Raw genomic sequence first — 14,672 nt, forward strand, 5'->3', positions numbered from 1 at the left:
TGTCTGGGGCTGGAGAAAAGAGAGACATGACATCCCATCGTAAGAGGGTGAATACAGATGCATGGATGTGGATGTGAATAGCGCACTGTTTTAGACACGGTATATCCGGTTTCCGCAGTTGACAAGTCAACTGAATCAGCGGGGGTTTTGGTGATTCAAATGTCTTTGACTGACAGCTCCCGTTCAGCCCGTCGCCCGTCTTTCTGGGCTTCTTTTTTTCCTCTTCAGTTCAGGAGAAGCCAATCCCCTCTAAGCACCACTCGCACTCAAGCAGCCAACGTCATTGCGTATCCACCAAGTCCCGAGCCCCCGAACCCGGACCCGACCCCGTTGATCCAGAGACACACCCAAAAGTAGCAGCAAAATCACCCAAGTACCAGGCGAGTACCTGAAGTACCTGCTAATTAACCAGCCAGCGTCAAGCTCTGCCAGGCCTTTTATGGGCCTTGAGTCTCCATCTCTTGGGGGGGCTTGTCCCGGCGCAGGGAAGACCCGTCCTAGATCTGACACGCAGCCACAGACTAAAATACTGTGTGCCCTGCGTATTCCCTCCCTTAGTATCTAGCGGGAAAGGGCTTTTGCCTGACTTTTTTCTCTTAGTTGACGCTTGCTGCCGTCTCTTCCACTCCAGTCTGAAGTCAAGTTCTCCGTTGAGCTCTCCTCAGTTGCAGTTTCTTTTTTTTCTTCTTTCTTTTGTTGCTGGCAGTCCCCTGACAATAAAGAATTGCCCATCCGCCGGTCCCCTTTTACACACCTTTTTTTTTTTTTTAACCAGGTTTCTTACTTACTGCCTTGCCTGACCAAGCTTGCATAGCTTAGCTCACCTTGCTTGCCTCGCCTTGCATTGCCTTGTTCTCTTTGAACTGTCACTCGTTTTGCCACAAGTACCCTCTGCTGCCATTCTTAGCATAGGTACTCTACCTTTCCTGTTCCTCTGCTTTGCTGCATGTAACGCTGGCGTCTAGACGATCTGGTCACCTCTTGCATTTACTTGCTAGGACGAACGAATTGCCCTGCCCGTCATGACGTCGAGCAGGTCCTTCCGGGCTTCTATAATGCCCTCTATGCTGCGGTCAAACACAGATCCTGATTCTTCATCTTCTACTCGCAAGAGCGTAAAAAAGTCAAACACTTCCGATCTCGCTCACCTGCGTGGTTCAAACATTGGGTCGTCAAAGTCCACCACAAACTTGCCTCACATGGGCTCCAACTCGCAGCAAGACCAAGACGCTGTACAACACAACCGTCCACGTTCCGCCGAGCAAAAGACTATTCGTAAACGCAACGACTCTACTCAAAAAGTGTCCTTGCCCAAATCCCAGTCGACGACAAACCTTTCTCCTACCAAGGGTTCAACTCGCTGGAGAAATCGACTTTCATCTTTCCTTCCATCGCTCGTTCTGCCATCTGAGCCTACGCCAAAATCTGTACCAACACCTCCGGTACCTGCGGCGCCCTCCGCTTCCGCTTCCGCTGTTTCTCCTGCACCCACCAAATCTTCTTCTCCCACGGATACCTCGACCACCACTAACACCGCTGCAACCCCTCCTACAACCGTTGACGATAGCGCCTCGTCTACTACTCCCAGCATCATCGACCCCACCGTCCGGATGACGAGCGATTACCACGACGCCCTCACCCACCAGGCACATGGCCAATACCAACCAGGCCATGCCGGTTCCCCGCCTAGTCCGGACTCGATCCCAACCCGCGGCAGCGACAGCCTCGATGGCTCATTAAACCCTCAGCCTCAGATCATGGCGCCGATTCCTCCATCCCCAGAGGTCCAGAGAGCCACCATGAGCCCCCAGGAACCCAACATGCCACCTCCTCCGATTCCTACTTCTCCTTCAGATAATGTCAGCAGTGGTGGTGGAAAGTTGCGAAAGGAAAACCCCGCCGCTCGATCACGAAGTGGCTCTCTCCAGCACACATCCAGCAACTCCAATGGTGACTCCATCCAGGCTCTCAAGACTCGACAAACTTCTCCAGTTCCTGATCGTGGTCGCCGCGCATCTTCAGTCCAGTCTCCTAACAGCCGCAATGACAACACCAAGAGCCGCGTAGTTTCCACACCCCTCGCCATCAGACCAGGTTCATCAAAGGGTGATGCGAGCCAGAGCCCAACGCGGGGTCGTCTCCGAAGAAGTTGGTTGCCTGGTGGAAGATCGCGATCAAACTCGATGGACGTCTCCAACACAAATACCTCAACCGCGTGGGTACTGTCCGACGATACACAAGCTGAGTACAATGCTTCGTTTCTCAAGAACGGAGAAAAGGTAAGTGACGTTGCTCTACCGTCAAACCCTGGTTTCAGAGTTAATATTTGCGCTCGATTAGGTTCCGGAACTATGGAACGAAAGCGGAGCTGTGCTTGTCTACCTTTACCCCAAGGGCAGTGGCTTCGGGCCGTCGTTCAAGGTTCAAGAATTCACAATCAGTTCGTCCTGGGTTTTCAATGAACTTATTCAGCGAGAGCGAGAGATGCCTATGGGTAGGGACCGAACTAGGAGTTTCAGCGGCCGCGACAGCCTGACGGCCGAAGATGCGAACCGATTCATCTCCCCACCAAACTCGCCTCCTGCTCCGGATGATGGATATGATGACTGCCTCCACCTGTATCTTCCCAATGGAACTCCCGGCCAAGAAACACCACCCGAGATGGATCGCTTGATTGCTATCCGCAACCTGTTCGCCTTCTTGACCGGACAGCCTCTCGTTGCGACCAAGGCTCGCCCTACCAACTTCCATGCTTTCCTAGAGATTTCAAAGCTTTTGGAAGAGTATGGCTTCACAAGTTATGATGGAACCACTTTTGGAGACGCTGTTGATCTTAGTTTCGGGTTTTACATGGACCAGCATGCTCTTGCAGACTGCCGGAACAGCCGGGAGAAGACTCTCGAGGCATTGATTCTGGGCGAGCGCATGCGATCAGCCGATCTCTACAATGAAGCATTTGCCCATGCTGCGGGCAAGCTTCCAGCTATCCAAGATCTGAAGCTTCCTCTCTGGAACCAGGTTTCGGAAAAGACACGCACGAACTTGGAACGTGCCAGTACCGATCTGAACAACCGCCAGCATAACGCCAATATGCACCTGGAGCAATTTGAATTCCCTGCACTTTTCTCAGGTATTGCAAACTCAACTTCCATGTCAGAGCTTAGAAGCGTCCGCTTTAAGGTGTGGAAGCAGTCATTCACCAAGATGCGTAATTTCGCTCTGAGCTACTACAAGACAGCATTCGGCAACTGGCCACCCAAAGCCAGCAGCAAGAAGAACCCATTCTCCGAGAGCGGCCTCAACAGACTTGTCCTCAAGGTTTTGTATTCTGACATGTGTGCTCTTTATGACTTGCTCGTCGACCGCACCAACCGAACTTCGAGAATCATGGATGCTGTTCCTGAACTTTCTAACGATCCCGATAAGATGATCATGTCTGCACTGCGAAACATCATGTCCGAATTCGATCGCTCGAAGCCGCCTGTTCTTCCTCCCATTCCTTACGATTGTCCGCAATTGCCTACTGCGACATCTATCCTGGAAACTTACGATACGCTGTCGCCAAAGAAACAGGCAAAATTCGACAAGAGCATCAAGGAACATGAACTCATGCTCATGTTAAATAAGGCTTACAATTATGATACTAATGCCACCAAGGTTCCTTTCTTGGACAAGTTTAAGGAGTTTGAGCTTCGTGAGGCTCGAGGCAAGACGCCTCAAGATTTTGCTGACCAGCGCATTGGTTACTGGCTGTTCCTTTACGTTGTCATCCAGTCACTTCCTGTCTTGGTTGTGGATGCTCCAGGCATGCAGTTCACTGAAGGTGTTGAGTACTTCCTCTGTGAGCCTCCTCTAGGTAACCCTCCTTGGGTTCCGGATCAGCAAGTCAAGAAGATGTGGTATGAGGTGGCCGGCACAGGTGGCTTGGTCGAGCTCTCTCAAGATGCTGTTCTTTTCAGCGTGGAAGCCACTTACCACCGAAGTCACTGCTGGCTTGCTGCTACCCAGTGGGAGAGCGGCGCTTCAGGACTTCAAGCCCAGGCACCAACGGAACCTTCGCTGTCACCTTTGCAGCCCCCGCGGTCCATGTTCCTGGATGAGGACTTTATGCCCACACCACCACCATCTTTCGGCAACGGTTACAACACTCCTCCATCCCCTATTGGCAGCCCTTCGGGCTCTCTTCGCCCTCGAACTCACTCGCCAGGCGGAAGCCGAGCCAATCAAGCTTGGCGATCCAGTATCGCCCTGGGATTGGAGCCTGTACCTCTCCAGCCCCCAAGCCCATTCGGAGAACGTAGTAGTTCTCTTGGTGGACGTCCTCCCAGTCTTATGATGGGTTCGCGGAACTCATCTGTGGGTAACCTGGCAGCCTTTGGCCACCAGGGCTTCCCTCAAACAGAGTCACCTCCTCCCGAGCAGACTGGCGCAACCTTCGACGATATCTTGCGCAGCGATGCCATGAAGAAAGAAAAGAAGAAGAGCCGCTTTTTCTAATTACTGTCGGTTTCCTTGGTCAGAACTTGCCCAGCGTCATTCGAAGGGCTCTGGAGCTCAATCCTTGTACAGCTAGTTGCCATGTTCCCTGTATGCGTGCACGACTTTCCGCCGGCTTTGGCGTGCTTTTATCTAATCACAGCAACCTTAATATGGCGACGACCTCCTCAGCCGAAGGTTCATTGCAAGTACCTTTTGACTACTTTGCGGGCTGTTACTATTTCTCCTTTTCCTTGCCTTGACTTTCTCATCTACTTCATCATATACGCAACATCACATACTTTTTGGAAAGGAGGTCAGGCAGAACAAGAACCTAGCCCTTTTACTATTTAACGACATTTAGCATGAGAAGAACAAAATCAAAAATCTACACAGATATGTAGTCGGGACGGGATCATAACTATCTAGTTTTAACCTAGACATGGTTGATAGAAACGATGTCTTTAATTGGCCGGAAGAAAAAAATGTTTAATTGTTTACTTTTTGCATATGAGGCTTTGGCGTACAGCAAATTTATCGATATTGCAAGATAGAGCACAAAGGCGTTTATTCGGTGGCATTGGTAGGTTTAATTACTTGAGCTAAATACATGGGTTCATTCCACATACGTTTCGTTTATTTTATTATTATTATTATTTGGTTGAGCCAAGATGGAGTGCTGATACTACATTTTTGCACGCACATTATGTCTTTGAAGTATGTGAATTTTGCACAATGGCTGAATGTCATTTGGCATTCTCTTTTTTTTATTCATATGTTTTTGATATGTGCCTATATTATGAGCCCAGTCTTGTTTACCAATCTAAGCGAGAACGCCATGTAATGATATCCCTGAACCTTGGGACTTTCCAGATATACATCGTGCCATGCCGTTCCAGTTCCATATACGTGCCGGCCGTAAATCGTAACCATACTATTATCTCCCCAAGAATTATGGTATATTTTCAGGTGAGAACCCTCAGAGAGTGACTTTGGTCCACCGACCTCTCTCTGTATGCCACCATCTTTCTTTCTCCTTCTTATCCGCCACGATGCCATCACGCATATTCCAGCGTCCAGTGCATCCTTCCCTCCCACCGATGAGACTCTCACCAGCATCGCTATCTAAATCTCTCACATCAATAAGACCGCCTTTTTCGTCTGTAGTACCCCGGTCAGGAAGAAGGTGGTACTTGATAGGGCTTCCAGCCGTACCAATGAATCCAGCCATGGAGAAAGTCTCAGTGATAGTTCCGTCCTCATCTACTACATTAACGGTGAATTTTGGCCGGGAACGTGCTGCTTCGAGACGGGTTTGGGCGGCAAGCCGTGCGGTATGAAGGCTTGTGTAAGGGCGGCGTGTGTCGCCAAATGGAGATATCGGGGTCCGTGGAGAAGCGAGAGGTGAGTTGTTAGATTTGAACAGGCGTGTGGGAGACATAGGGCTTGCCGAGCTCGGAGGAAATGCAAAAGGTGATGAGCTCTCTGGTTGCTCAGAGGTTCGGAATCGATCAGAAGGAAGATCAATTCTCTCGACGGGGTAGCACAGATCCTGAAAGATGCCGTCTGGGTCGTTAAGTGCTCGAAGTGTCTTCAAAGCTGGAAATCCTCCTGCAGAGATACTGCGAGCGAGAATATCATCCGCTGCATTGACGCAGGTAGCATGGCTGGTGATATCCCAGTGGAGACACTGCACACTGTTGTTTGCAAGATATGGCATCATCCAGAGTGCGAAGCTATCGTTTTCCGGCATGACGGGTGGGAAAGTCTGAACCAGAGAAAAGTTGAGCAAGTTTCTCAAATTAGACAAGATGCGCGCTAGAGCAGCGAGAGACGTGAGAGGTGTGTGTCGAAGAGTAAGCCTACGCAGAGGAAGGCTGGAGGACTGCGTTGCGAATGATGATAGCCCGCTCGAGGTTATACCGCTGATGTGAGACAACGTCAAGGAGTGTAGAGGCGGCAAAGCGAGGAGAGTTGAGTCGTCGAAGCTATTGGGCGGTAGGTTACAGAGATGAAGATGTTTGAGGTTCGGAAGACGCTTGAGTGTTGATGTGAGAAGGTTCTCGGGCGTGACGGTAGCTCCTGGGAGACAATGCACAGTAAAGGTTTCCAGGCGAGACCAATTATCATGATATGCCAAAAAGGCAGCTTCCTGGAAGGGCTTGAGCTCTCCAGGCATTACCAAACCAAGCTGCTGAGTACTCGATTGGATTCTCTGTTGTCTCTGATGGGGTGAAGCTTGTACAAGCCAGTTCATTTCTCTTAACATAGGTCTTGTTGATAACGCATGGAAGATCTTCTTGAAGGAGTGGTCGTACGGAACCGACAAACCAGTGAGACTCTCGAGATTGGGGCACGCCATGACGAGCGTCGCAACAAGATCCTCATACTCGGCAGTTCCGGAGCCTTTGGCGACAAATTCAGGGGCCGGAACTTTAAGTGCGCGGACGATTCCGGCGATGTGAGGATTAGAGCGGAGTATGCGCCGAAGCATCAGGACACGGACGCCCTGTGTCATCTTGAATTTCTTCTTGAGAGTTGCTGAGTCTGGACCCACGAGTTGGATATTTTGGTATCTGATACCAGTTAGCTTTTCCTCATGTGTGGTTGGAAGAGATGTGCCTACAGTGCTATTTGAGCGGGCCTGTACCACTTGCGGCAAGCCACTGCGATGTTACAAGCATCTCGCATCCAACAAGTTGCACAGCTCCCGCTTTTATCCTCCAGGTGAATGTCTCTTAATTGCTCCAGGATATTTGAGAGGATCTCTGAGGGCAATCTGGCAAAGAGCTCATTCGGTTGAAGGGGAGCTCGTGAAGAAGCCAGTTTCTTGATGGGCATTGGCCGTTGATACATATACTCAGGTCGCCATTGAGATGTCGATTCGTTCGTTTCCATACTCGTTCTACTTCCCCAAGAAGGGGTCCGTCTTGCTGAGATGATGCTTTCTCGAGATTGAAAGGACGATGCAGTCGTAACTGAGTTGTTGGAAAGTTTTCGAGGACGGTTAAGGGCGGCATTTGGCCTCGCACTTGTAGGATCTGCCAGGGGAGTTTCGAGAACAGCATATGTAGGTCGAGGATACGCTGTTGGAGCAAAGTTGTCTTGTTTGCTCCTTGGAGACTCAGTGTTTGCAAGGAAAGCGTTGATAGCGTTTTCTTGAACTGAAGACAGATCTTTTGGTGAGCCAAAAGACGACGGGTGAACTGGCCGGACAGTAATCGTAGGGTCCTTCATAGTTGCAGGAGTGTCAAGCTTGAGCTGGTTCTTGTGCTGCTTGCCATTGGGCTTTGTTACTGGCGGTGATCCAGCATATGCGGAAGCTCTCTTGGATCTCAGTTTGTTTGAACCAGGACGGCTATACCAGGAATTAAGTTATTAGTATTAGAAAAACATGTGTTCGAAAGCAACGACCAACAACCTCCGCGAGTCAACGGAAACCGCAAGTATATGATTCAACATGGGTGCTAAGGAAGGGAAAAAAAAGTCCTAGAATCACACCACTTCCCCATGGTACACGCAAATGCCTAGACTAGGCATAATTGGCCTCTTAGGATAAAGATCTGACGTAGGCAGAAAGACGTTTTCGGCTGTGCCTTTGCGGTAGACAGGGAGCTTGAAGCGCCACGCAGGGGAAAATGTGGACATGTAATTTAAAAAAAACATCGAGATGTGAGAGCCTCGTTGGAGCTGAATGCGCTAGAGCGGGAGTCGCATGCGGCCAACACCAAGACCAAGACACTAGGACGCCAGGTTTAGGGGTTGGACGAGATGAGGCGTTCTTGTTCTTTTCTCCGGATGTCTTCCATGGGCTTGACTTTGGAACTTTCCAAGGGGTGAAGAGAGGGAGAAGAATACAAAAGAAGGGGCTTATAAAACAGACAATGCATTATGTTGTTGCGTGGTATAGGAATGGGATGTTGAGTATAGCTGACTGTAAAACAGGTGACGAATAATAATAAAAGAAACTCTTTTACTCACACAAGGTCAATCGATTGGCGGTTCTTCTTCGTCTTCCCACTCCCCGCCAATGGATCCTCATCAATCATAGTAACCGCCCAGACATGTCTCCTAAACTCTTCTGCCCTCCTGTCCTCAATGGCAGACATTGAGCTTCGACCATGGTGAAAGAAGCGCTTGAACTCTTGTCCGTGGTGGTTATGTTGAACCTCGAACATGGTCGCTGATGTGGAGTTTCGAGATGATCGACGGAGGCTATTTATTGTGACAGGGTGTTATTATTTTTTTTTGTCTATCGATATTCGTTTATGTTGCACCAGATTGTCGTGATAATGTTCCGATGTTGACTGCCGGACCAATAGAGTCGAGAATATCGTAACCGAAGAAATAATATGAATGTTGAAGTATAGGACAAGGAAGAAGCGGCTCAGGGGGACATGAGGACTTAAAAGGCAGACGATAAGTTTGATCAGGGAGGGAGGCTTGTCCTATAATCATGCCATTCATTGGATGCTATCCAATGCAAAATACACGGTCAAGTCAAACGCCTCTGCATCGTTTGGCGTAAGGCTATCTCAGACATGCAGCCCCCTTCGTCAGCAGAGTCGATATACTTTTTGGTTGACCAGGTGAGAAGTACAGCATTGATTAGTTAGTCAGTAGGAAGAAGACCCAAGACTTTGGTAAACTCCCGAAACGGGCTTGCGTCAACCTTAAGTAACTCATGGATTGTGCACAGTCGCTCAAGTAACGCACGCAGCTCCCGATCGATCTCACAAAACAAAATCCATTCAAGCAAAGCCACAGGGAAAACCCAAGATTCAGGTTCGATGGTGCGGAGCCAATAGAGATCCGTAGCTTGGGTGGTCGAGAACGAGAACCCTGCTTTGTCCCCTGCTTGCTTGTGTTTTGGATTTGCTGGGGTTGTACTGTAAATCTTGAAGACGTAAACCTGGGGTTTGACCAGGAGAGAACTGTATAACAGTAAACATTTGAGATATAAATGCTTTCAGAGCTTAAATATTAATATGATGATATTCCAGTGCTTAAAATCATCTATGTACTTGAGCAGTATGTCGCCTCTTCGGAGTACTTGGAGTCCCAACCGCCAGTTCAAAAATAGCATCGCGTCAGGAACACAGCTCATCCCTGTTTTTTCTGCTTGTAACACCCAATTTTCTATGCCTTGCAGAACCTCCATACCAATACCAAGCAAAGCACAGCCAACGCAGCGGGGTGTCTCATGACCTCAACATCAACTCAATCCTTCAACAACTTGGACAGTTCTTTTCCGAATCCTTAGGTTGGCTGCAGAGTAATTCAGTGGCTGGCAATACGTACCAAGTACTTTTCGGGACTGGATCCCGGGTCAATAACCGTTCGATCCGTTCGGCATGTGCAGATTGACAGGACCTCAGTACTCAATAACCACGTATTTGTGCAACAAGGGGACCCCCCTTAGGCTACTCGCCTCCGATCAGAGCAGGGAACGTTTTCCATCATGGAAAAGAAAAACACACAGACATTTCGATAGCATAAAATCTCGGAGATTTGTACGGGTACCCACGCTATATCGACTAGCCATCCCTCCACACAAATAGCGCATTTCACAATTATCGCCAAGTCTTGAAAGCTTCGGTTAAAACTACGGTGATGCGAATCCTCCTGACGGTTCACCGTACTGCGTACCCATATGTACAGTGCATGCGTGCATCTTGCGTGTGTTGGCATTTGCTGTGGGGGGGACTCGTCATGAGAACCGACATATCCGCAGGTGTGTAGCTCTCGTTATGGTTGAAAGATTGGGATACAACTGGACAGTCATGGCATCATTCTTATTCATCTAGTGGTTTGTGCTCCCTCTGAACAATGAGTTATCGAACCCTTGACTTACCATTCTATACCGCTTCTTCTCAATTGCTGAGCCTCAATACAGTACCTAGGTATACAGGGATACCTTGCCATGAAGTAACCGCTGCTAACATAAGGGTCATTCTGTTCTCAACATCAAAGATGTCATTTTCCCATCACTCTTTCGCTGCATCGCTTACAGAAGCTAATAAACAGCCCCATCATCTGTCCAAGTTTTAAGGCTCTTGGTAACCAGGAACACCAAGCTAGGTTCATTTTTGTTGCTGATTTTCCAGGTGGCTGGTCTCAAACTTGCAGGTACATTTGATCGGTGGCTCTGTGCGACACTCCATACACCTTAGCTTCTTCCCTTAGTTCCTCTTAATTAGCAACCGAACTCTTCTTCCATGACGCCAAACTCCAAACTCTTCTACGTGCATCAGCATCTTTCAGCTGGCACCTGCAATGTTTACCAACTTCTGACTTGGTTCTGAAACTTAGCTTCCCACTCGCCACACCTCAGTGCGGGGATGTGGCCGTGCGTGGCGCAGTACTGCACATCCAGTAAGTAGGTGGGATGCTTCTTCACCCTTCACCCGAACCGCACTCTCTTCGATGGCCGCGCGGCGAGATCGCTTGTGTTGGATGACGAGTCTATGTGTTGACTCTGATCTCGAACAACTGTGGTCGCATCAAACTGTGTTGTTCGTTTCTTCTCATTCGCCATCTCGAGAGGCCTCAGCACTCTCCCATCAGACCTTGGAGTCTCGTCCAGTACCAAGCCTTCATCAGGGTGCATAGTCCTCCCAAATCCTCGTCTGAACACGTATTGCGGTGTATCCAGAGGTGACATCTGGTCCTCTTTACTGAACTCGCCTCCCGGCAATGGCGTGATCCGGGCATTCTTGACCCATTCGTAAATTGGGCCATCATCTAGAATGGATTGAACTCGGCGGTGTTCAGCCTGCGTCATGTGTTCTTTCCGTTCTAAGATAACCTCGTCTATACTATTTTTCAGTACTAGAGTCTCGACAAAGACTGGTTTTTGCTGGCTGATCCTTCGCGCACGGCCAATTGCCTGCGCTTCAACTTGAGGGTTTAGGACTGGGCTGATAAAGTAGATCCGTGACGCAACTCTCATATCTAGGCCGAAAGCTGCCTGTGAGATGTCCATAAGCAGAACTCTTCGTCCTTGTTAGCCCATGGCATCAAGAGCGGTTCAGAAACTCACCTGAAATCATCATTGTGATTGAAAGTGTTGACGTATTGTGATCTTCTCTGTACGGTCAGTCCTTTGGCATAGATTAGATGTTGTACTTGGAGCTGTTTGAAGTTAGTATTGGGTTTGATAACAGGCATATCCTTCCTTACAACTTCCAGCACACCGGCTAGATACCATGCGATATTGTCGTTTTCATAGAAGATAAGTATCTTCTCATTTTCCTGATACCTGAGAACGCTATCAATCAGGTATGAAAGTTTGGCTGATACCGTGGATGTGATCTGAACTGTTTCCAACGACCCAAGTGCACCATCAGCGGTAGCTTCGACTACCGCTTTCACATCACTAATGCCATGAGCATTAGTGATTCGGTGTTTGTCATCTCCCAGTTTCGTATTACCGGCCAAGGTTTGGGAGCTGTTTGTTGTCTCATCTGATGTGAGCATGCGCATTCTTGAATCGACACCTTCTTGAATCAATCGGCCATTCAATAGAGAATTCAGCTCCTCGGGTTTTGATGCCGATTTATAGATGAGTTTCTGAAGTGTCACCAACATGGTTGACGAGCTGCATATGTGGTCCCCAGCTTCTTGGTCGAGTGACCAAGATGCGCTGACATTGTGCGGTAAACCGTGGACGCTGAGCGGCATCTCGTGAAACGTATTGCTAAGAGCCTTGACCTTGTTGGCAGAAACAACATGCCCAAACTCAATCGCTTGCTCAAGGAGTTCTCGATCTTGGTCACTGGTGGGTACTTTTTTCTCGGCAAGGAAATCTTCAGCGGTCTCGACAGCTTTTTCAATATCTTGCTGAGAATAGAACGATCCTCCAAAGAAGCTCGCCTGCTTCAAGTTGTGCACAATCTGAAGAAGAGCCTTTCGCTGTTTGTTGTGAAAAAAGTAATCCATATCGGTTCGCTGGGATTGGACTGAGTTGAAGATGATCATCATGGAGAAGATGTTGAGCGACATCTGGTCCTGGTACGAACCTTCCAATACAACGAGCTTCTCGTTGACAGGTGGGAAGAGACTATTGACCTCTGCGATCTGATGCCTGATGATGAGAGAGTTGAGAGTTGCTCTCAAGCAGTCCCAGCGGCCTCCACTATTCTTTTTGTGTTTCGGAAGTAGCAAGTAAGTAGCCCAGTCCGCCATAGTGTCACCAACGTCCAGAGTTGTGTTCGCCCATGGCCGTGCTCTCAGATATAGCGCTGCCATAGTACCAATCCTTTCCAGATCCCTTCTCTCCATTTCCAGAATAGAGTTTCTGGATGTGTTGCAAGTCGCCACTGAACCACCCTCTTCAGGTTGTGCTACAGATTGCGGTGTTTTTGTTTGCATGTCGACTCCATACAAGCCTTGAGATGGAGTCCCTGTCACAATCCATCGCGCAGAGAAATGCAAAGCATCCAGAACGAGGAGCATATTGCTCTTGCTACTCATCCTCGAATGCCCAAGCTTGTGTCCTTCATCGACAATGCATCGCTTGAAATGGACCTTGGACAGTGGAGATTGTTCAAGTCCACCCTCTTGTCGAAGTAGGTTTTCCAACCTTGTCTGAGTGAAGAGGATGAGATCGAATTTCGATAAGTCTTCTGGTTTCGGTAGTGGCTGATCTCGCGTCACAACGAGAACCTCCAGGCCATCGGTATGCTTGCTGATCTCCTGCTTCCACTGCACCAATAAGTTAGGGGGCACAACCACAATACTCCCATTACTAAGGTAGAGCCGCTTCTTTTTTGACTGAATTCCGGTACAGAATCTCGTAGTTCGTCGCTGTTCAGATGACTGGATAAAGTAGTACCCTGGGTTTCTTTCTAGTGCTGCAATGCATCTCTCATACTCGTCCCCTAACTTTATCTTGTAAAGGTCGAAATAGGGACGCCAGGGGACTGCATTCCTTGTGGCACAAGACGCAGCCATTTCAGCCAAAGGAGCCAGACGCTTCCTGATTGGGGCTTTCTCAGCACAAACATACTCGGGCGGTTGAGTGGGCAGTCCTTTTGTTGCAAGAATGAGCGCGAGACAGATGATAGTCTTTCCAGCGCCCATCTCTTCAGCAAGGATGCCGCCAGAGACCCCATCATAGTGTCGTGGCTCCCTTAGCACTGTACCAGCCACAGTATCAATGTACCATGATCCTCCTTCTTGGTCTTTGACGTGAAGTAGACGCGGGTCAAGCACTTGCTCGGGTTGAACCTCTTTTTGTAGCATCATGGCCGACGACCTTCGCTGATACGGGTACAGCTCCGACTTCAGTCCTGGAACTTGGCCATCCAAAATATCGCACATGGCAGACTTTGAGTAAGTTTCCTCGATGCTGCTGATTCTAGGCGTAGGTGATGGGATTTTGTTGAAAAGTTGCAACAGAGACATGCCTTCGTTTAGATGTTCGTTCTGGACAATAGCTTCGTGGAGGAGTGGCTTATCCAACCATATTGCGTTTGGATTTCCAGCCCAGGCTTCCTGTGAGTAGTTCAATTGTCCAAGCACAGCGTTTCTTGCCTTCAATAGAGACTGGTTGGAGCGGTCCACCATGCTACGGAGGACATCATCGGGCAGAAGATAGACCCTAAGAAGGCCATTATCGGAATCGTTGTTCTGAATGCTGAATTGAAGTTTTGCCCAGGATGCCCGGAAAAGTTTGATACATGGTCGGAGTGTCCCTATACGAGTCAAAGCAATTTCCAGGTTATCTGGGAGGAAGGGTTCGTCATCTTCTAAGTCTGTTTCGCCGATTTCTTTTGATAACGAGCCGAAGGTTCTCCATTCCCGAAGTTCATCTAAGAACCATTCCGAATCTAGTTTGATTTCCGTTCTCTTGACCGGTATACACCCAGTGGGTATGAAAGCTGTTATTTTTGGTGGCATCGTGATCTGAGTAAGGCTGCTACGAGGCATGAGCAGACGCTAGTTCAAGAAGGGCGAATATTAATTCGCATCACAAAGTGAAGTCCGCAGTGGCAAGCCCATGTACTCATTAGGGTTTATCGAAAATCTGATATGAGATCTCACTTGGGTTTGGCCCATGCGAGGGGGATGTTTGGTCAGAGGAAGAGAAAACAGGTGGCTGCCTACAGGGTGGGCGATATGGACAGCTTCATCGCACAGTGTTTTCGGCCATTTTACGGTAGCTCTTACAGTTTTACACACTGTAGAGGAAT

General features: G+C 48.8%; 3 protein-coding genes across 6 annotated transcripts; 1 reads left to right on the forward strand and 2 right to left on the reverse strand.

Annotated features, from left to right (window-relative positions):
- Positions 1–180: 180 nt before the first annotated feature.
- Positions 181–5,237, forward strand: FOIG_00917 (uncharacterized protein). The gene is made up of 2 exons (XM_031197409.1): positions 181–2,279; positions 2,341–5,237. The coding sequence occupies exons 1-2, from the start codon at positions 1,023–1,025 to the stop codon at positions 4,495–4,497; spliced, it is 3,414 nt and encodes a 1,137-aa protein (XP_031073176.1). The 5' UTR covers positions 181–1,022; the 3' UTR covers positions 4,498–5,237.
- On the reverse strand, positions 5,195–9,167 carry FOIG_00918 (uncharacterized protein). Of its 2 annotated transcripts, XM_031197410.1 has the most exons (3): positions 8,458–9,167; positions 7,103–7,834; positions 5,195–7,052 (listed from the first exon to the last, which is right to left on the reverse strand). In XM_031197410.1, exons 1-3 carry the CDS (start codon positions 8,652–8,654, stop codon positions 5,456–5,458), a joined length of 2,526 nt encoding a protein of 841 aa, XP_031073177.1. In that variant the 5' UTR covers positions 8,655–9,167; the 3' UTR covers positions 5,195–5,455. The 2 variants fall into 2 exon arrangements, with proteins under 2 accessions (XP_031073177.1, XP_031073178.1); XM_031197411.1 differs by having other exon boundaries at positions 7,103–9,167.
- A 1,091-nt stretch (positions 9,168–10,258) lies between these two features.
- FOIG_00919 (uncharacterized protein) lies at positions 10,259–14,545 on the reverse strand. Of its 3 annotated transcripts, XM_031197413.1 has the most exons (3): positions 11,659–14,545; positions 11,519–11,610; positions 10,259–11,471 (listed from the first exon to the last, which is right to left on the reverse strand). In XM_031197413.1, exons 1-3 carry the CDS (start codon positions 14,407–14,409, stop codon positions 10,880–10,882), a joined length of 3,435 nt encoding a protein of 1,144 aa, XP_031073180.1. In that variant the 5' UTR covers positions 14,410–14,545; the 3' UTR covers positions 10,259–10,879. The 3 variants fall into 3 exon arrangements, with proteins under 3 accessions (XP_031073180.1, XP_031073181.1, XP_031073179.1); XM_031197414.1 differs by having other exon boundaries at positions 10,259–11,610; XM_031197412.1 differs by having other exon boundaries at positions 10,273–11,471; positions 11,519–14,543.
- Positions 14,546–14,672: the final 127 nt, after the last annotated feature.

Source organism: Fusarium odoratissimum (genome assembly GCF_000260195.1).
Source record: "Fusarium odoratissimum NRRL 54006 unplaced genomic scaffold supercont1.1, whole genome shotgun sequence".
Lineage (NCBI taxonomy): Eukaryota > Fungi > Ascomycota > Sordariomycetes > Hypocreales > Nectriaceae > Fusarium > Fusarium odoratissimum.

Coding starts and splice junctions, on each gene's coding strand:
- FOIG_00917 (XM_031197409.1), top strand. CDS start 1,023: ATGACGTCGAGCAGGTCCTTCCGGGCTTCTATAATGCCCTCTATGCTG. Junction 2,280..2,340: donor TTCTCAAGAACGGAGAAAAG/GTAAGTGACGTT, acceptor GCGCTCGATTAG/GTTCCGGAACTATGGAACGA.
- FOIG_00918 (XM_031197410.1), bottom strand. CDS start 8,654: ATGTTCGAGGTTCAACATAACCACCACGGACAAGAGTTCAAGCGCTTC. Junction 7,835..8,457: donor CGCCAATCGATTGACCTTGT/GTGAGTAAAAGA, acceptor TTCCTGGTATAG/CCGTCCTGGTTCAAACAAAC. Junction 7,053..7,102: donor AGGCCCGCTCAAATAGCACT/GTAGGCACATCT, acceptor AACTGGTATCAG/ATACCAAAATATCCAACTCG.
- FOIG_00919 (XM_031197412.1), bottom strand. CDS start 14,409: ATGCCTCGTAGCAGCCTTACTCAGATCACGATGCCACCAAAAATAACA. Junction 11,472..11,518: donor AATCACAATGATGATTTCAG/GTGAGTTTCTGA, acceptor ACAAGGACGAAG/AGTTCTGCTTATGGACATCT.